The sequence below is a fragment of the Corylus avellana genome, chromosome ca7 (genome assembly GCF_901000735.1).
Source record: "Corylus avellana chromosome ca7, CavTom2PMs-1.0".
In the NCBI taxonomy this organism is placed as follows: domain Eukaryota; kingdom Viridiplantae; phylum Streptophyta; class Magnoliopsida; order Fagales; family Betulaceae; genus Corylus; species Corylus avellana.
Window position 1 is genome coordinate 6813662 of NC_081547.1, and position 22943 is coordinate 6836604.

Sequence of the window (22943 nt, forward strand, 5' to 3'; positions counted from 1 at the left end):
TTCATCAAGATTCAATTTCGCAAGCTTGATAGCATTGTAGTGATCTCGAGAAAGTGTTTGGTTTATTAGCCTTTTTTTTTTTTTTTTTTTTTTTTTTCTCTTGTAATTTCACACCATATCATTAATTAGCAAATGCTTATTTTAAATCTCTCATTTCCATGCTATCACGAAGCATATATAATAGCATTAGTTTATTTCCCTGGAGAAACATTAATTAGCTGAATTTTATATATATAACACGTTGGCAGGTGTAAGTGGGGAACTTGGAAGCCCCAACGGTGGAGCGTTTATCAACGAAAACGCCGTCAGCTGTGTAGTGATGACTTTAGCAGAAGGCCAGGGTGAACAGTTGCTTTGTTTTATTCTTAGGTTTTTTTTGCTAACTTTTATTGGGGAGGTGATGTGACTATATGACTATGTCTACGTCCCTCCTGCCTGGACCCTGCATAATGCATATGGGTATCTAACCTTTTTTCTTTTTTTCTTTTCTGTAACCATCTAAGGATATTAATGCACAAAAATAAAGGTCCATGGTTAATACATTGTATTTTCACACAACGACATGTTTGGTTGTTGTCGTTGATATATACCTAAACCCTAAAACATGAAAGACACTGACCGGTCGTCTGAACAGGTTTTGGCTTCATGGGTAAAGCATTTCAAAGAAAAAAAACTAACCAAAGTCTTTCAAGTTCCAAAGAAGGAATGGGGGTATGATTCAGATGGTATTATATATATAGTACTAGTACAACCAGAGAGAGTCTTTATCTTATTCTTAAAGCTTCAAATTCCAAAGACAAATATCTGACTCCCTTTGTCTTTCTTTCAAGTTTCCACCATAACTAAAAAAAATGTTACAAAAAACAGTACCCTAATCCCAAATTAAAACAACCAAACAATCTCTTTTCAGTTGGATTGAGTAAAATGGAGATGGGTAATTTTATATATATATATATGGGGTTTTGGTCCAAATAAAGCTGACATGGTGAGAGCAATATAGTGGTCAGAGATTCCAATCGTAGGGCATCCGGATCTTTAACAGAGTAGAGTGCTCCAGAGATCTTCTGGGTTAAGCAGCTCGCTCATGGGTGATGGGTCCCCCCCCAGATCTTCTTCTCAGCCCACACTCCATCACCTGAGTACCGTACAATCAACGCGATCAAAGGGATCAGAATCCTATATTGATCAGAAACACATACCATTACCAACCATCATTTGAAGTTTGACCAACTCTCAGCTCTACTACTCAATTAGACTTTCTATATATATATATATATATAACTTTCATCTCTCTTTTTCATCTCTTTTTTTTTTTTCAATATTCGCCTTGCCCTTTAGGCTTTAACCAGTCAAAGAAAAAAAGGGTCAAAGTTTAGGTGGACGGAGGGATTTGTCAGAGACAGGAGACAGCAGTATTTCTAAACAAAGCTCTAATCCTCCTCTACTTTGCTAGCTTTTGGCGTATGATCTGCTGCCAATGCTAGGTTTCTTTATATATATATATATAATGCTAAAATTATATATTTATAACATAACGTTGACGTGACAATCCTAACTAATGAACTAATTATTATATTAATATATATTTTTTAAAAATAAATAGCTTAACCCAAACGAACATTTCGTACTACTGCATCTGCTTGCTTCCTTTTCATCAATGGAAAATATAATTTCTCCAAATTATTAATTTTTTTTTTCAAAAATAAGTTTAATTTAATTCCAGAAATTTTCATGAACCCACACCCTCAGCCTAACCCATCAACTGTCGTGAGGTGGTGCGAATTGAAGAGCACGTGAACCTCTCGCTAGTCCGCTTGTGGGGGATGAGGTATAAGTGGACCACACATCCTGTATGGGCCGGCCCAAGACACGGCCCAGTACAGTGTGAATTTCACAGTCGAAGGAGGTTCATACTGCATATGTTGCAAAGTTTAGTAGCTATTGAAGTTTTTTCTTTTTCTTTAACGGGATCCAAGGGTTGTTATAGACCATAATAACTTGCCACATCAACTTTGTTAGATATTTATGTGGTATGTAATATTACTCATTTTCAAGTTAGGTGTTAATTCTTATTTGAAAAATGCTATTAATTATATTTTTAGTTCACAATATTGATGTGACAGTGACAATCAATCATTGATTTTTTTATTTTTATTTTTTTTAATGATTAATTCAAGGGTTGATTAAGATTGATAGGCCAACATTATAGGATATTTGTGAGATAAAAAATGTGATTTATATCAACCAATAATTCAATGTGCGTGTAGGGACTAATATGTCATATAAACTTGTCATCGTGAATTGTGACCCTACCACACTTAAAGTATTCTCAATAGTTTCTTTTAAATTTTCCTTAAATTTAGAGATTTAAGCTTTTTTTTTTTTTTTTTACATGTCTACACAAAGGAAGGGAGATGTGAATTCGAACTAGTGACCTCTACTTCATAACACGTAGTTCACAGTACATTCCATAATAACTTATATTTTTCTTTTCCTATACCATTTAAATATCATTTCAAATCAATGGTAGGGAAAGGAAAGAGGAAACAGAAAACCTTCTTTTGAATAAAAGAAGCTAAAGTGCTTCTCTAAATCTTGTGTAGCATTGTAACTTTCCCTTGGCTTAGGGAAGGGAATGAGAATTTGCTTTGGGTAGGTTTTTGAAAATTTTTCTTACACTCAACTATTTAAAAAAAGGGAACAAAGTTTAAGGAGTCTACCGATAATGCTCTAAAGGGACTAAGGATGGTGGACTGCCGGCCATGTCGTCAATATAAAATTGGAATACATCTGAAAAGTAAAGAATTATCTCGTGATGTGTTTTCAAAGGATCTCTCAAACCCTAATCGAGAAACCGAGTTTTGAATCTTGTGGGCCTATTAAGATTGAAATGGAAAACTCAAAAATATTCCCTATGCCATGGACTTGATATATATAAAATTTTTAATTTCGCCAATTAAAGGCCTCTTGCTAAATTGATATTTCTGTCCAAAATTTTAACGAGATCTAGTAGGTGTGAATTCTTACTTCTCGAAAAAACAAACGAACGAATATAACGCGACGAGCGTGTAGGGACTAAATATCTCATCTCATAGAAACAACCACGAGGGGCGACACTGCCACTGAGTGCCACACATGGTGGGTAAGAGATTGATCCAAAAATGAGATGCCTTTTTGGGAGTGTTTACCAAGCAAGTTGGGATGCAGGGGAAGTAATTTATCAGAAAATGCAGTGCTACAATTGGTAATTCCATGGGGGCAGGGTGTTGTAGAGATATTTTGGGCCTACCCAGAGAGATAACATGATCAAAGGCTTTTGGAACAACACCATAAATTGCCTATCCTGCGCCCATGTCAGCACACTATCCACATGAAAATGGAAATGAGTGGTTCTCCAGCTCCAACGTAGGAGGACGTATCTCCACTTTTCCTTGCAAATATTATCACAACCCACAAAAAAACAAACAAAAACTCACTAGATTAATTGCTTCCTTTCTCCATTTTCCTCCCTAGTGGCCTCAGAAACTCTCTCACAGGACAAAAACTGTACAACCTGTAAGGGGTTCGGTAATCATGGCCTCAACTTCCTCCTCCACACTTGCACTCTCCTCCTCATCCACCCTTGTCGATGCCAAGGCTCCTCGCCAATCGGCTGCTGCATCGCCACAATGTGTGACCCTTCCCACTCTGCCTCCACCACCTATTCAGTCACAGAACCGACCATGGAAGAGCACTGCTTATTGTGAGTCAATATTCATGCTTTATCGATGATGCTACTACCATTATGCATACTATTAGGTTATCTTTGAAGGGTTTCTACTTAACCAGCAATTTGGTTTTGGTATAATTTTCTGCATAATTGAGTTTTTGTGCATTGGGGTCAGAACCCATCTTTCAAATACTACATCTTAGAATTTATAGGTAGGATGGTCATGCGCTAATTAAGTTACTGGCCAACATGCTTTCAGGCCGTAAGATTGCTCGCAATGTGATGGCCATGGCCACTGGAGAGGCACCAGCAGAAGTTGCAGCAGCTGAGCTGCCAGAGATTGTCAAAACAGTTCAAGAAGCTGTAAGGATTGAGCTATCATTCTCTTTTTGTAGTAAAGGAATTTTGGGGTATGTTTTGTTAACCTGAATTCATGAATCGCTGATCTGTTGCATGCACAGTGGGACAAAGTTGAAGATAAATATGCAGTGAGTTCACTTGCAGTAGCTGGGGTGGTTGCGCTGTGGGGATCCACTGGGCTGATCTCGGTGAGGTTCTCCAAATTGGCCATTTCTACCTTATCATCATTTTCACTTGTTGTTATTGTGTTTGTGAAAAGGTTTCTGAGAGATGTGGATCACTTGTAACAGGCAATTGATAGGCTTCCTCTTGTTCCTGGGGTTCTTGAGCTTGTAGGCATTGGCTATTCTGGGGTAAGTTGAATACGCTGCTGTTTATGCATCATACAGAGTGTTTAACCTTGAATTTCTGTGATTTTCCTCTGTTTCTTATGCATCCACCTTTCATGTCTTTCGTTGCAGTGGTTTGCATACAAGAACCTGATTTTCAAACCAGACAGGTAAGTTTCTATTTGCCCTTTGGACTCTACCACCAAAAACTCGGTTCTAAAGCATGCTATTCTATCCTCTCTAAGAATTTTTTCATGAGAGATTTTTCACTGTACTTCTTTGAATTTCAGGGAAGTTTTGATACAGAAGGTAAAAGATACTTATAAGGATATAATTGGGAGCAGCTAGAGGAACACCAATAGGGAATGCTGCTGAGATGAGGTGAACGTTTGGGCTTCGAAGCATATATATATATATCTTGCAGCATTGTCGTTAAGACCATGGATCCTTCTGTTGTCATAAGCTTCTAACCCATGTAATATGTACCTTCTCTTGAATATGCATGTAACTATTATATTACATTTCCCCCTTTAGTGCCAATCAATTCCTTTCTCATGTTACTTGGAAGAGCTAGAACTATTTACTGGAATAATGCACAGATTCACACGAACTTTCTTTCAACTTTTTTTTATTTGCTGGCTTAGAGATATAAGCTCAAGAAATAATTAACTTCATTTCAAGAGAAAGCAAGGGAGAATGAGAGAAGCTGAAGGAGCTGGAGATATGATAAAGTCACTATGATAAGCTGCAACAATTCATCAAGAATAATTAGAGTAAATGTAGTAAGTTGAGAGGATTTTGAGCATCTATGAAGTTTTATACTGCTGTCTGCAGCTGGAAAACATGTCAATCATTGTGCATACCGAGCAAAGTATTGAACAATTAAAGTTTGCCACCTGATTTCAGCGCAAAACCCAAGAATTTTATGTATAAAATAAACAAGATCTAGGCTGATCAATCACAGTTGATGATGTCAACAGAAGCTTCACTAATAGCAAGCTCTGAAGATCTGGGCGTTTATGATACTTGAAAACCACCCAAGTTATAATAAATGCAGACGAGTTCTTGAATGAAAGCTTATGGTCATTCAAACCCTCTCATCAACGAGTGACTCATTTCCTACCACAATCTGACTTTTACCTGATCAAACACTTCCAAACATGTGCACTTAATAGTTGTAAAAGACTCACTTTCTAGGTATGTAGCGTAATTGCACTACTTAATGGCTGATTAGAGAGTTTAGAACAAAATGCCACAGTTACAATAAAAACAAAGAAAGCTAAAACTCATTTCATTAAAAAGAACCACAAACAGGTTCCCATAACAAATCTGGGCATTGGAAATTCCATTCACATCATAGGATGCAGGTGCTGCACAATTTAATGGAAGATGCCAGGGTGTAATAAGCTTGTTTACTAAGAATATTTTCATGATCCGATGTTTACAAATGAAATATTCCATACTGATATCACAATACCATCAGAAACTGCATTCCTTAATTGCCTTAACGCAGAAATTAGGCAAAACAGCTACGTACTAGAGAGTAAGCTCCCACAAAAGGTATATTCCCTATGGATGTCAAAACCATTTCTTATTGAACATCATAATCCAGGTATCAGAGACATGCCATGTCCAACTAATGCTCTCAAATCCAGCTGCAACTGCCAGTGGTACATGTTCCATCCGCTCCCTTCCTCCCGGTTTTTTCGAGTCATCATAAGCATATCAAGTAGGGATTTTACCTTTGCGTAAGAACTGGTAATATCTGGAAAATGGGGAAGAACTTGTGCCATAACAATTACTTTTCCAGCTTTTGGAAGAGCGCTGTAGCAGTTCTTCAATATCTTCACGCAGTCATCATCGCACCAATCATTAAGTATCAACTACGTACCAAATATAAATAATCTCGTGGTTAGTTATTGAATTATGAAATAGATTATCACCTTTTCTTAAGCATATAATGCTGAAAAGCATAAAAAGAATATTAAAAAAATCAAAGGCAAATTATACTTTACCACCCTAGATTATCATCTTTGTGGCAATGTTCTCACCGAACTTTCAATTTACATAATTGACTCTCTTTCAAAAAAGTTGACGTAATGTGTCCCCCGCCCTCTAAATTAGGCTTGAATGTAACAAAAATGAGAAAAATGACTAAATACTTTGTTATCACACATTCCCCATTCTAGCAAACCAAATACCATCATGTCAAAACAATAAACCCCATGAATGCCAACCCTTGAGATAAGCAGGCACAGTTCTTTTTTTTTTCTTTAATTGAAACATCATGTTATGTAGAAAAATAATAAACATACTATACTACTAGAAAAAATTAGTCATGTTTCCTATATCTCACTTGTATCTTTCTGAACTTTAAAAGTGGGTGATAAAGAAAAGTGGCGTCACATATTAAAAGTTATTAGTCATTCTTCAATCTCAAGGATAGGAGAAAACGTCCTATAGATATCGGATTTGGGAGACAGTTTGGTTCCAGCCAACCACATGGTAGCCCCTACTGACAATATTCATGCCAAAGTTATCCGTTAAAGCAAGAAAGAGGTGCAAGCACCATTTTTTTTTTTTTTTAACTATTCCTTCTGAGTCACAATCTGCTTCCACGTAAGATAACACCCCCACCCCCAAATCATCATTCACAAAGGTGGTGGTCTCAGTTCCATTTGGTTGGCAAAGCCTTTTGAAGAGTTAGCTGCGAAGTAACTAGTCATTGAGATCTAAGGGAAAATGTGTAACTCTATCAACCAATTTTAAAATGAACTAAACTACCATAAATCATTTTCAACCGCTTGAATTTGAACTTAACTTTACTGGGTTGGGGATGAGAAGGTCACTGGATTGATCTGGCGATTAAAAACCCAGTGGTGGAAGCAATGGCAAAAGGGAAGCCAACAATAGTGACAAAAGTGATGGGTTATAAAAACCGAAATATGCTTTGTGGTTTGCAGGATTGGATAATTTGTGTTAAAGGGTATTTCAATATTTTTTTCATTTCCGTTATTTAAGATCTAAAGTGGATCTTGAGAGACAAATTGAAACAATTTTCTCAAATTATGGTGCCAATCTATATTGAAAAGTGTAATTTGAATCAATGCCAGAAAGATACACAATTCACCTTCAAAAGTATGGGATCTCCTTTCGGAACACTTTCGAACACATCTCCAGCTACATATTTCACACCTGCAAGATAAATTAACACCCCCTTTAATCTAGAGATTTTGTCAAATAATCGCGTACAGCCATTATTAGAAATTCATGTATAGTGAAATTTAGTTAACTGGATCTAGCTAATCAATCTCCACAATCTCCACAAGATTTTAGCCATCTCTTTAATAAATTAGAAACATTTTATTTTTTTGTGGCACGGTATGGTATATGGGAATTGATAATATGAAGGTTACAGAGACCATCTACTTTAAACTTAGAAACCTTTTTTTGTGACATCTCTCCCTCCCTCTCACTCTCTCCTATCTACTTTAACATAAAAACATTGTTTGTTGGTAGCCTGACAAGGCACATGGAAATTAACATTATGAAGGTTACATAGATCACCTACTTTAACTTAGAAACAGTTGTTTTTTTTTTGGCATTATACATGGGCATTGAGAATATGTAGGTTGCAGACATCAGAACAACAGAGATGTGGCGAACTGCAGTTAAAACAATTGAACATTGGATTCATTAAATCTTCAACGATTTTTGATCATTGAATTCAGAAATTACCATTGGGAGAAACAACATAATATCTTAAACAATATTATTTGAAAAGAAAAACGTACTTGATGAACAGACAACATACCAGGATAGGGTGGGGCATGTTGTATGACATAAGGCATGTCGAAATTAATGACCTTAATATGGGGTATTTTGAAATGATTAAGCGAATGGCCACTCGGAATCCACCACCAACATCGACGATCTGCTTGAGGTCCTTGCAACCGTCATAGAACTCGAGCATCTTCTTAACAAGTAAGGTAGTCATGTGGTTAAACATAGCTGTGTTGAAAGCTTGACTGAACAAAGGGTTCGTGCTAGCATATTCATAGCTGTGCATTCCATGAACCCTGTTAGACGGAACTCCACCTTCAAGAATTGGAGGACGGAACTCCACCTTCAAGAATTGCATCCTCCAGTTGAGACCTAGCATTCAATTTAACAATGAAGTTGGCCGCCATCACAAAATTTAATAAATTCTAGGAACAATTTCTGACATGGGACCAGCATGGAGCATCCAAGTTATGCCTTTGAGGTAGGTGTTGGACCACTATAGTAGGACATTTGACGAGCATTCCTTCACTAGATTGATAATACATACTAGTATGCATGACTTTAAAAAATCCCCATTCTTTACACATTTGCATAACTTGCACAATATGCCAAACAATCGACCCCAACTATACATTGCTAATAAGTAACATTAATGGTGATAACGAGGCGGGGAAAAGAGGCCGAAGGGATTACATTCAATAATTCAAATTAAACAGCGATTTGAGGCAAATGCGAATATCTAAACTAATCAACAAGCTAGCTTTCTGAAAGGAAGTTTGATAGAAAATAAAGGAAAATAAGCCATGAATTAATCACTTGGTGGGGATTGGACTTTCAAAGGGATTAATCTCCAAATGACTTAGTAATTTTTGTATTTCTCGATCTTCTAATTGGCAATACCACAACTACATGCTTATATAGAAGAGATTACAACTTATAATGGAAATGCTGCTATTAATGAAAAATTAAAATAGATTATGATGCTAATAATGAGAATAATATCGTAATAATATGAGAGCAAAATCAAGGAAAATGAAGAAATATTTGGTTTCCTGACAAAGTCCTCTAATGTGAAGATGATGATGATTTCGTTCTTCGGAAAATGAAGATCGAAATATTATTTGGTTTTTCTTTAATAGAGGCAAATGTATTAATGTGGATTCAAGAAGGAAACAGAATGCAATATTCCATATATAAAGATTGCAAAAGAATTGTTAAGACTAAATTAAACAAGTACAGGGAATCATTAAAAACAGAATGAAAAATGAAAAGAAAAGAAATTAAGAGGAATGAAATAATAAGACTAACCAACTATCGAAGTAAACCTTGTCATGATTCAAGGACATCAAGGGCGCCAAGGAAACCCCATCTTGATTGGGCACGAAGTAGTTGGACACCGGAAGCAGAGAGTAGAGCCTACGGAACCCATCACCGCCAGCGTTAACATCCACAGTCACAGAGCAACCAAGCACGCAGTGGTACACCAGTAGGCCGCAGATGCGTTCCAGCATGTCGGGTGCATCGGGGTTCTTGGTGGGCATCTGGGCCGTGATCTCCGCAGCGGAGAGCTCGGCACCAGGGCCCGCATTGGCCAAGATGTCGAAAACGCCGAGCTCGAGGCAGCACTGATCCGCACGCTAGTTCCATGGCATGGGAGAAGATTTCATTTTCATCTTCTTCTTGTTTTGGTTGGAGTTGTGCGGGGCTTCTGCTCCCCATTGATTTTTGTTGTTCAGCTGAACAAGACGATGCACTGCCCCGAATTTGCTCTTGCTTTTGCTAATTTGCCTTCTGGCGTCTGTACGTTCTTGGCTTATTTAAAAAATCTCTTTTTTTTTTCCTATGCGTTATAAAAAAGATCAGTTAATTTGGTTTTAGGTAACAAAGATGAATTAGTTAAACATTATAAATCTTGATGAATCAGTTAATTTGTTTTTCTTTTAACTATTTTACTCACTATCTTCATCACTTCTCTTCCCACTTTTATCATGACTCCCTTTCAGATTTTTATTTTTTTATTTTTTATTTCCCGAAGAATTACAATATAACTATCGTGACAATAAAAATCAGCTCTTATTAAATTGAAATAACGTGTAAAAACATAGAAATAAAATTTGAATTCCCCCTCCCCCTCAAAACGAAACTTCTTTTATTATCTCACTATATATCAAAATACACAATAATTTAACTTGTTGAAACACAACAATACTATTTAAAGTGGAAGTCCATCGACTGGGAGCCACACCTCATAAAGTGATAGTCAATAGTTGAGACATGTCAATATATATATATATATATATATATATATATATATATATTCATCTCGTAATAAAAAAAACTTACGCGTTGCATGATTATATCTGCTGCATGCATGTTGATTAAATACGGTTTTTTTTGTTGTTTTTTGGATAAATGACAATCTACTCCTATAAATTACCGCTTCTATGTCATTATGACATTATCCCTACAATGCAAATCTAATAGAAATATTCAGGCGTACCACAAGTTTCATTAATTGAAAAAACTAAAGGAAGCCTTCAGAAACTGCATACTGATCGATATTACTTACAATGTTACCATCAGAAGCTGTATTGGTTGGCTTTATCTCACTAATTAGGCAAAAGAGCTACTAGAGTGTGTAAGCTCCTACAAAAGGTATATTCCCTACACCACCTTACTACTATATGGATGTCATCATATCATATCATTCTTATTGAACTCCATAATCCAGGTATTATAGACATGACATCTCAAACCAATGCTCTTAAATCCAGCTGCATATGCCAATGGAAATAATTCATGTTGCTGCCGCTCCCTTCCTCCCAGTTTTTGAATCATCATATGCATATCAAGTAGGGATTTAACCTTTGCATAAGTGGTAATCTCTGGAAAAATTGGAAGAACTTGCACCATAGCAAGAACCTTTCCATCGTATGGAAGAGCGCTGTAGCAGTTCTTCAATATCTTCACGCAGTCATCGTTGCCCCAATCATTGAGTATCCACTATCAAAGATAAATAATCTCATGGTTAGTATTTGAATTCTGAAAATTAGATTATCACCTTTCTTAAGCACAGAGTATTATTGACAAAGCATATAATGCTGAGAAGCATATATTAAAAGAATGTTAAAAATCAAAGGCAAATTATACTTTACCACCCTAGAGTATCAACTTTGTGGCAATGTCTCCACCGAACTTTCAATTTGTGCACCCTCTAAATTAGACTTGAATGTTACAAAAATGAGAAAGATGAATAAGTATACCCCTTTATCACACATTCCCCCATTCTAGCAAACCAAATACCATCATGTCAAAACAACAAATCCCATGAATGCCACCCTTGAGATAAACAGGAGAGTTATTTTTTTTCCTTAGTATAAACATCACGTATGTAGAAAAATAAAAAATAAAAAAGATTAAACGGCTTGCAAAAATTAACCAAGTTTCTTATATCTCATCCGTATCTTTCTGAGCTTCAAATGTGGGTAACAAAAAGAAGTGACGTAGTTATTAGTCATTCTTCAAGTTGAGGATAGGAGAAAACATCCTAGAGACATTGTATTTGGGAGACATTTTGGTTCCTGCCAATCGCATGGTAGCCCTACTAACAATAAATAATCTTGCAAAAGTATTCTGGTAAACCCATAAGAGATGCAAACACCAATTTTATAACAATGCCTTCCAATCTGTTAACGAGGATTTCAATCATTTTTTCATTTCCAGTATTTAAGATCCAATTTGAATGGTGAGAGACAAAGTGAAACAATTTTCTCAAATTATGGGGCCAATCACCAATATTGAAAAGCTTAATTTCAACAAAGTTTACAGAAATTGTTGATAGCGCTTAAGAGACACAGGACATCGTTATTGCATTATTGCAGTAATGCCATTACAACATCAATCAGATGGGTAGTCAAACAATCATTTTCCATGCTACAAATTTATTTGCTAAATGTTTCTAAGCGAAAGAGAAAAATGAGTCTTAAGTCAACAATAAAAGTAAGGAACAATGCCAGAAAGATACAAAATTAGAAAATTTACCTTCAAAATTATGGCATCTCCTTTTGGAACACTTTCGAACATATCTCTAGCTACATGTTTTACACCTGCAAGATAAATTAACACCCCCTTTAATCTACAGATTCTGTCAAACAATCGCAAACAGTTGTCTAGACTCCCAAAACCAAAAGTACAACCATTCATTAGCAATTCATGTATTGTAAAATTTGGTTAACTGGATCTAGCTAATCAATCTCCATAGTATTAGTCTCCACAAGATTTTAGCCATCTCTCTAATAACTTAGAAACATTTTATTTTTTTGTGGCATGACATGGTACATGGGAATTGATAATATGAAGGTTACAGAGACCATCTACTTTAAACTTAGAAAAGTTTGTTTGTGGCATCTCTCACTCCCTCTCACTCTCTCCTATCTACTTTAACATAAAAACATTGTTTGTTGGTAGCCTGACAGGGCACATGGAAATTAACATTATGAAGGTTGCAAAGATCATCTACTTTAACTTAGAAACAGTTTTTTTTTTTTTTTTTTTTTTGGGCATCATACATGGGCATTGAGAATAGGAAGGTTGCAGATATCAGAACAATAGAGATGTGGCTTGAAGGAGGAAGAGCAAATTCCTTTGTATCTTGGGCCAAAAGCCAAGAAATGTTTGGGTACAAAATGGCCCAATTCCTTTGCTATCTTGGGTCAAATTCCTTTGGGTAAAAAATGGCCCAATTCTTTGTATCTTGGGCCAAAAGCCAAGAAATGAGCCGTGGTTGAAGGAGGAAGAGCAAATTCCAAAAAAAAAAAGAAAAAAAAAAAGAAAGAGAAATATTACTCAGCATTTTCAAATGTTAATCTCTTAGCATTATTGTTTACGTGGCACATTCACATCCACTTGTTTTTTTTAAACAAAAAAAATAGCAAATGAACAAAGAAAATGCTAAGGGATGAACACCTGAAAATTCTAGTATTTTTTTTTTTTTTTTTTTTTTTTTTTTTTTTTAATGGTGTCTATTTGATTTTGAGAAATGAAGAATTTATGTTGGGTGAATTCAAATCAAACGACTTTCTAGATGTAAATTTTTTTTTTATTATTTTTTTTTTCTAGTTTCGTTTGCTTAAATAATTTTTTTATTAATAATCTCTACAAGTAATTAAGAAAATTCTCAGGTAGTTTTCGTTGATCAATTTTTCACCAAATAATGGTAAAATGACCTACCTCAACATTTATCGTTATAAAGAAATTAATTTTGTATAGTTATCTTCATAACTTAATAATTAACAACTTTTGAAAATTTGTGTTTACTATGTCGTCCCTCATGACTTCTCCCCACTTTTGCCGCTCTCTTTCAGTTTTTCTCTCTTTCCTCGTATTTTTCGTGAAAAAACTATAATTTTTTTTTAACGATAAATACTAGATGTACTTTTGTTTATTATTTCATTTAATAGTGATTTTCAGTATTTCAGGAAGTGAGCACTTGAAAGTAAACACTTTAAAGTATGTATAACATTTTTTTTTTTAAAACAATTCATAATAATATTTCCACTTATATGGATGCATCCCTTATTGCTGGCGTTTGATTAATTTCACTACAAAAAATTTCAGATTTAGTGACGCCTTGTAAGAAAACGACATTTCAAGGCGTCTCATTTAGTGGAACCAACATCCTGGCCTATAATAAGGGTGTCTGTTGAACAGTAAACCAACACCCTTAAAAGGTGTCAACGATGATTTACAAAGTGCCTGTTAAAGTAGTTTGAAATTTCAAACTACTTTAATAGGCACTTTGTTATACGAGAGATTTGTCAAAGATTTTATTTTTCTTTTACGATGTTGACAAGTAATTTTAAATACTCAACTCTTATCTCATCCAATTTTAACAAGCGGCGCGCGAAGAGACCCTTTGCTTGACTTGGGCATGAAAGAGGTTGGCAGTCAAGCAGCATGAATCACTCATTTCAGGTTAATCTCTAAATTGATGGCTTTATTATCATTTCATTAGACTGATATGTCATGCCTACATTATACTATATCTATAAGCTATGTATATATATATATATATCAACTGCAGCTAATTTGAAGTCGCAATTCTTATTTCAACTTTTCATAAGCATTTTTATTTAAAGTGTTTGGACAAGAAACGATAGATTTCCAAATTAATATTACAAGCAAGCAATCTACTTGAAGAACTCCATAACCCAATAATTACAGACAAAAGATTCAAATCTGATGCCACTAAACCCTGCTTTGGTTGCCAAGGCAATGAATTCTGCTTCCGTCCTTTCCTTCCCTCCTGGGGTAACATGAGTCATCACGTTCACATCCAATTGACAGTTGCACTTCATAGAAGTGCTATTCTCAGGCATAATTGGAAGAACTGCATCCACAACAATCACCTTTCCATCATTGGTGTAGCCTCGTAGCAGTTCTTCAACAGCTTCAAGCACTTTTCATCATTCCAATCATGGAGTATCCACTACAAAATGTATCCAAATTATAACACCATTTCTCTTCAACTCATATACAAAAAGTACACAAATCAATCAAACCCACCTTCATAAAAATGGCATCCCCCTTAGGAACGCTTTCGAACATGTCTCCCCCGACATGTTCCACACCTGCAACACCAATTAATTAACACCTCTCTTTATCCCCCCACACACAAATATATATAGCTTATGAAGAACATTATATATATATATAAAAGAAGAGCAAATTAACCAGGATAATGTGGGGCATGTTGTATGACATGGGGCAAGTCGAAATTAATGGCCTTGATATGGGGGTATCTGGAAGTGATCAAGTTGAGAGTGACTCCTAGACCGCCGCCGACATCAACCAATTGCTTGAGTTGCTGGAAGCCTTTGTAGGAGTCAAGGATGTACTTAATAAAAATGGCTGAGTGGTTGAACATGGCTGCGTTAAGAACCTGGTTGAGCCTGGGCTCCAACCTGGCGTACTCGAAGGCCTGCTTGCCATGAGCTCTGTTGAATGCAATTCCTCCTCCCTCAAGAATTGCATCTTTCATATGGGACCTATCAATGAATTCGGACCAAAATCAGCACAAGTACTGGTTTGTACGAGCAATACTTTTTAAATAAATCTACAAATATTATATAAATTCCAAGATCTTAACTATATATATATATATCATGAGTTTCACAATAAATTCATAAAAGAATGTACCAGAATCTAGAACAATTAAACTTTAGTAGTTTGGAATTCACTACACTATCTATCCCATGCACCACATGATGTTACTCAACAATGACGACAACTATAAGTAAAACAAAAATCTTGCAATAGTTATATTTATTTATTTAGTATTAGGTTAATTTTGTCAAAATCACTTAATTATAAACAGACACAAGAGCAATCACCCAACGCAAATTGTAGGACAAGCAAAGCTCACATGAATGATAGAGAGATTAGGTAGTGTAAGAGGTAGCCTACATGTTCGAATTATGATCTAATTAATTTGTTTATCCCAATTCGCAGTTTAAACTCGAAAACATTAATATTGTAATATAAGGGGGTTGGGTTTAACGACATTGTTATTTCAAATATGTGATGGATTTAAACATTTAAACTCAAAAATATCTATTGAATCATTAAATGGCGGAATAAATATTGCAGTTTGTTATTATATATATATAGGTTCACAGTTATTAACCACCCCGCTTGTACTCTAAGGGCCTGTTTGGGATTGCGTTTGAGTGGCTTAAAAGTGATTTTAACATTCAAAAAGTCTATTTAAAGAAAAAAGTACTTGTTTGGTAAAAAGAATTAAAATCGCTTTTAATGGTCTAAAAAGTCTAAAAATTGCCAAAAAGCACTTTTGGCAAAAGCTTAAAATTGAAGTTTTTGCCTAAAAGCTTTTTTTTTTTTTACTTAAAACCTTTATTTCTCAAACACAATCCCAAACAGGCTCTAAAATAACTTTGCACACCAAAAGCACTTTAGGCATAACTGTGCAATATTTTCAGAAACAAGTGGACTAGCTTAAAAAAATTGTTTGATAATCCACTCTTACTATTTTTTTTTTTTCTTTCTGCTAAAAAAATCAAAACATTAACAAACAACTTGCAACACCAATTAATTAGATAAAAAAAAACTTGCAACACCAATTAAAAAAAAAAAAAAAACAAACAAACAAACAAAAAACAAACAAAAGAAAACAAAACACTCAAAAAAAAAAATTCAAAAAAACTTTCTCCTTTATGTTTTATAGGGTATAAAAATAATTGTTCTATATAGTAATAAGTTTCAAACACGTTAAAATCATAGAGTATACAGATGTTACAGTTCGCACAAAAATCATGAACATCGGCTCAGTGACAATTGAAAAATTCAAAAGGTTATACCATAATTAATTACAAAAAAATTCTATAACAGATTTGCATAAGAATATACATACGTATAAAATAATATATTGGTACAATAGAAATTCATGAAAGTTACAACTTAGTCTCTGATACATGTTTAAACTTAATATTCTATAAATTCTAACATCTTAATTGTCATGATTTATTATATTTTGAAAGTATAAACATGCACCACAAAACAGGTTCTTTCACTTAACCATCTTAATTAGTTACACCAAACTTATGGATATATTTTGTGTAAATTTATAGGGTATAGATAAAAAAAACCACTTCTCTTATTTGACAAATAGATTAAATAACCTAATAAGTTTAATAGGATTAGGATTAAATAACCTTATAACATTGGAGTTTAATAGTCTTTTTATGTCGTATGAGACATTAAATTCTTACATATATTAAATCGCCACTTGTCCTAAAAATTTAAGCTAATAGGAATAAATCATTTAATAATTTAATTAACACTTTAACACTCACTCTCATGTGTGGACTCAAATTCATTTTTTTGTTTGGACGAGAATCTTTCGGAATTCATTGATAAAAGATAAAGAGCACAAAAGCTCTTACTCAAACTCCATTTTTGATAAGTGAGACTCAACATGTGGAATATTTAATTTTTTTTTTTTTTTTTGAAGATATGTGGAATATTTAATTGAAATGAGTAATAAATGACGAAGACAACGTTCGAAGTTAGAACTTCTGGCTCTGATATCATTTTAAATTACCATTTGTTCCAAAAGCTTAACATGGTATCAGAGTTAGAGGTCATGAGTTCGAATCTTGATTCAATCAATTCACCCTATTTAAATTAAATATTCCATGTGTTGAGCCTCATCTATTAAAAGAGGTTTTAAGCCCACGCGTAAGGGATGTAAAGTATTCATTAAATTATTAAATTTACTTTTTTCCTATCATTTTAAGCTTTTGGGGGGCAAATGGTAATTTAACAGCATATTTATACATGGACAAAGATTTTTTCCAACCCAATCTATAAAAATGCTATGTGTCTATTTTGTATGTAAGAAACAAATGCAAAGTTGGATGACCACATACTTTTTTAATAAAATTTATTCCAATTATGTCATTCCTATCCAATCAATTTTGGAAGAAAACTTTGTCATTAATTTATCCATAAACTACTTTTTTTTTTTTTTTTTTTTTTTTTTCTAGGCGAGACTAACTTCTTATAGTAAAGATAGAGAGAGAGAGAGAGAGAGAGAGAAAGGCACTTAATTTGGACGAATATTGAGAAATTATAATTGAAATTGTTATCTTTCAGAAAACCGTTTCAACGGAGAGAGACTCTGCCTTCTCTCTAGAAACCATCTCCTCCTCTCTTCCTTCAAGCAACAAAAAATGAAAGCTTTAAGGAGATAAGATCTAGATTTAGATCTAGATCTTCCCTCCTCCCCCTTCTTTGGCAGCAGTGCTCGGTGTCTTCTTTGGTTTCTGTTTTTGGCGGGTGTATTTTTAGATCTAAGTTGTAAATCTAAATCTAGATCCAAATCTAATTTTCTCTTTCTTAGATCTGATTGTCTTCATTAGCCTTGGTGCATCTTTTTGGGGATGTTTACGATGCCGTGCTCCTCCGCTGCTGCTTGTGATATTTTTTATTTTATTTTATTTTGTTTTTATTTATTTATTTTTCTATTTTGTTATTGTTTTTTAGCTACCCATTCCCTAAATCTAGTTTGCTCGAAGTTAATCTATTACTTAAATGTATTTGTACATCGGTTAGCGGTAATTTTTTTTTTTTTTTTCTTTTAATAAGGCGTCTTGGCCTATTGGGTTGTGGATGTGAGTTAGTCCCCTGGCCTTGTGTTGTGGGGGTTTAGTTATGGGCTACACCTATGTATTTGTTAGAATCTGCTTGGAGCAGATCTGATCTAGTATCGAAAGATTTAACATTAGACATAGGTTAGCAGGTTGGTGAAGTCGCAGTCTTGGCTTTGGTTAAGATTTGACATAGTTTTATGTTGCTCTGTGTTGTATAAACTTCATGCTTTTGACTTTCATCTTTTAATGAGATCAGTATCATTATCCAAAAAAAAAAAAAAAAAAAAAATTTATTGAGAAGGACCCGGTTAATTTATCTCACCTACTAGGAAGGATAGTTAGTATATATGTTGAATTTATTTGGTCCACCTATTTTAAAGAAAAGTCATGTTACACATCTTTCTCCTAACAATTTTCTAATCATACCTTTTACCAATTCAATGATGGATTCACATGTCCATTGTACCAATATGATGAAAGATCGTCGACTAGTTAGTTTTATTTTTTTGGTAAAAAAATAAACAAAAGAAGAAAACAAACTAATTATGAACAGAAAAAGATGGGAAAAGAAGAAAAAGTGGAGGTGAAAATAGAAAACAGACCAGCTATCTAAGACGACCTTGTCCTGAATCAAGGCCATGAGAGGTCCCAAAGAGACACCATCTTCGTTGCAGACGAAGTGTTTAGACACATCCCTAAAGAAATAAAGCCTCTGCAAAGATTCAGAGTCATCAGTAGCCACAGAGCAACCAAGCAGAGAGTGGGGTGGCCAGCATCCTCAGAATACGGTCCAACATCGTGGGTGCCTTGGGATTCTTGGTTGGCATCTGTTGAACAATCTGTGTAGGGGAGAGCTTGGCTCCCGGACCCGCTTTTGCTAGAATTTCAAAAACGCCAAGCTCCAAGGCCGATCGCAAGGTCATGGGCACCACAAGGGAGCCCGCCACCTGTAGTGCATACGTGAGGCTCTCATCTTCATTCTCATTAATTTTTGGAGTCGATTTCTTTAGAGAGGTAGCCATTATAGAAACTTGGAGTGACGATGGAAGCTAGTCTGCTCTATATATATTTGTTTAGATATTTGCAAGTTTAATCAAATATTTATCGATTTATAAGCCGTACGTATGAAGGTGGTTCTAATTCTGCCATGCAATGAGCATCAGACCAGTTGATTTTTTCTAATTAATGCAATATCAGTGATTTGATTTCAAAAAACAAAGATAAGTGTATTATTAATTGTCACCTTATTTAAAAGTTTAAAATGACGTAATACTATTTATACTGTTAAATTAAAAAAAAAAAAAATTAAACCATATAACAATTTATTTCTGTAATAAAACAAAATAAAATCTGTAGATTCAAATAATTCTTCTTGATTTGACACAAGTTTTCTATTCCTTTGTTGTACGTCTTCTTTTCAACCTTAACTTAGCCGACAATGCTTAATTATTGTTCCATTAATTATATATTTGCTTTCATTTTACGTAAATTTAACTCATTATCTCTAATTTGATTTTCTTTTTTCTATTAATAGATCTCTTAATTTTGTATCAATATTTTTTCATTGAATGGATCATAAATTTTTATAAAAATAGAAGTTTAATACCCATGGACAATGGTGAGCTTGAAAATCTTTAGCATCCACTAATCTTTAAGTTTGAGTTTGACATGGGTCCACTAATCTTATCTTATATATATAAGATAAGATTAGATTATGCAGTTGTAAAATAAAGGGAAAAATATAAAATGGCCCTCCAAACTACCAGTTATTTGTAATTTAGTCCCTTAATGTTCAAAATGTAATAAAGTAGCCTCATAAACTATCAACTAGTTGCAATTTGACCACTCCGTTAGTCAGCATCGTCAAAATGGATGAAAAATGCAAAACGACGTCGTTTTGTTGAGGTTAAATTACTAAAATGCCATTTAAAAAAAAAAAACAAAAAATTAAATTAAAAAAAGGTCCACTAAACGTTGTCGTTTTGCTTTTAAAAAAATCCACGACAACCATATTAGACTTCCATCCAAACTGTTCCTCACTTCGTCTTCTTCGTCAGGACCCACTTCAAAATCCCACGACAAAATGTAAGGATGCTAACGGTGCTAACTAATCATACGAAAATGATTCTGTCTTTCCATCGGCAACAGAAACACGGATTGATCCATAAAGCCCTGCTTCTCTTTGCATTCCATAGAGCGCGTGGTACAGGTAAGTTTCAGGCTGCCCATGACCAAAACATAGATTGAGAAACAAAGACAGAAACTGTGACATTCAAAGGAACAAACAAAAATGGAAAAACAGAGCCAATTGCAGGGGCTCTAACACCTACCCTATCAACTTTAAACTCGTATTTGAAGGTATCCCCACGCAATACTGGACATTGGGTCACCCCCTCTGTTCCAATCTGCAGCAAATCAAACAAAGGAGTATGCGTTGAAGTAAGTTATAATACATGAATACATGGATATGAATCTGTTTCAAGAAGGAAAAAGAAAATTAAGCTGTATTTAGCTATCGGATTCCATGCCAATGGATTGCAAGGTTCCCTAGCATAAGGCTGTTCTTCACCTGCTTTCCCAGATGGACGTGCCCTACAATTTCCAGCCATTTATGATCCCAAAAATCTCAACTTTTGCTCGTGAACTAACCTGTGAGGCTGACAACATGTGCCGCAAGACTATTCCAATGGTGGTGGCTCTCACCGTCGCACTAGGCACTCAAGAAGAGGGGCTTCCACGGTCGGTTCATGCAAGTAAATCATTGTTAAAGTAATGAAGAAGACGAAGTGGATTCTAACGAAGAAGTGAGAAACAGTATGGACGGAAGTCTGATATGGTTGTCGTGGAAGAGATTTTTTTGAAAGCAAAACAACAACGTTAGTGGGCTTTTTTTTTTTTTTTTTTTTTTAATTTGATTTTTTTTTCTAAAGGACATTTTAGTAACTTAAAGATCATTAAAATGACGCTTACATTTTCATCCATTTTAACCAAGCCTATGAAATTCCAAATTAACTGGTATTTGGTGCGTTCTACTTTTTATTGAGATCGAGATTAAATTGGGAAACGACCGGTTTGAACACCATTTTATATTTTTCTCTAAAATAAACCCATAATATGTACTGTTAAAAAAATTGATGATGACGTCGTATTTAACTTCGTTTAACGGGTTAACGTCTAGTTCTGAAAACATCATGCGGACTTCCACAAAAAAAAAAAAAAAAAAAACAATCCAACAACTCAAAGTTGGTCATTTAAGTACAGGTTCTATATAGCTCGGTTCTTGCTGATGTGCGCATTATTATAGTATGTATTTTATATGTTTAATTCATACTTTGTTAGGATTATTTTATATTTTATTTAATCTTATTATGTGATTTTTATTTTTTGTAGGTACCCCAAGAGTTTGGCAAATAAAGAAGAAAAATTGGTGAAATTAGATCCTACAACTCTGCAGTAAAATTTATTGTACTGATTTGGCTATAACTTGTTGCTCAAAATTTGGATTAAGGCAATGCCGAGTGCGTTGGAAAGATTACTCAAAGAAGAACAATTTGTTATTTCACATTGAATACCAAATTTTGATGTATTGAAAGCCAAAATTGAGTGTGAAACAGAGCTAAAATATAAATTCAAGATTTGATAATAAAATTGGATCATAAATCACTTTATACATTTCTCACGTGGGAACAAAGCCCATGACATGTTGAACCACTTATACGGCTGAGTTGCTAATGTGTGAAAGCCGAATTGAACTTGGCAAAGAATTCAACCAGCCCATGTGAAAAAAAAAAAAAAAAAAAAAAACCAGAGAAAGAAGAAAAAAAGAAAGTCTTTCTCTCATCTTTACGTAGGACCCACAAGGATTCATGACAAACATTACAACAACAAAAAGCAAACCTTTTCAACTTGGTTCACGTGTTCCTGCTTGGAGTATTTATTTATTTTCTATGCGATATAAAAAAATCAGTTTGAATTCACCATTCATCCGAGTAATGCTATAAGTCTCTCTTATATTTTTTTTTAGTCTCTTTAATAATGATATAACTATTAAAATCTCTATTGAACTTGTGATTAATCATTTTAAACTTTTAATAGGATTATGGTTAAATAACTTTATAACATTGGAGTTTAATAGTCTTTTTATGTCGTATGAGACATTAAATTCTTACATATGTTAAATCGTCATTTGTCCTAAAAATTTAAGTTAATAGGAAGAAATTATTTAATAATTTAATCAACACTTTAACACTCACTCTCATGTATGGACTCAATTTTTTTTTTTTTTTTGAAACGGGAATCTTTCGGAATTCATTGATAAAAGATCAAGAGCACAAAAGCTCTTTCTCAAACTCCATTTTTGATAAGCGAGACTCAACATGTGAAATATTTAATTGAAATGAATAATGAATGACGAAGAGCATCAGACCAGTTGATTTTTTCTAATGCAATATCAGTGATTTGATTTTTTTAAAAAAAGAGATAAGTGTATTAATTGTCACTTTATTTAAAAGTTTAAAATGACATAATACTATTTATACTTTTAAATTAAAAAAAAAAATTAAACCATATAACAATTTATTTCTGTAATAAAAC

The 22943-nt window shown here is 34.2% G+C and overlaps 1 protein-coding gene and 2 pseudogenes across 1 annotated transcript; 1 reads left to right on the forward strand and 2 right to left on the reverse strand.

Moving 5' to 3' along the window:
• The first annotated feature begins 3402 nt into the window (after positions 1 to 3402).
• LOC132187323 (protein CURVATURE THYLAKOID 1B, chloroplastic) lies at positions 3403 to 4958 on the forward strand. Its single transcript, XM_059601603.1, has 6 exons — positions 3403 to 3742; positions 3969 to 4072; positions 4171 to 4257; positions 4360 to 4422; positions 4531 to 4568; positions 4689 to 4958. Exons 1-6 carry the CDS (start codon positions 3574 to 3576, stop codon positions 4744 to 4746), a joined length of 519 nt encoding a protein of 172 aa, XP_059457586.1. The 5' UTR covers positions 3403 to 3573; the 3' UTR covers positions 4747 to 4958.
• A 1018-nt stretch (positions 4959 to 5976) lies between these two features.
• On the reverse strand, positions 5977 to 9900 carry LOC132186624 (anthranilate N-methyltransferase-like; annotated as a pseudogene).
• Positions 9901 to 14369: 4469 nt separating this feature from the next.
• On the reverse strand, positions 14370 to 19372 carry LOC132187765 (cathecol O-methyltransferase 1-like; annotated as a pseudogene).
• Positions 19373 to 22943: the final 3571 nt, after the last annotated feature.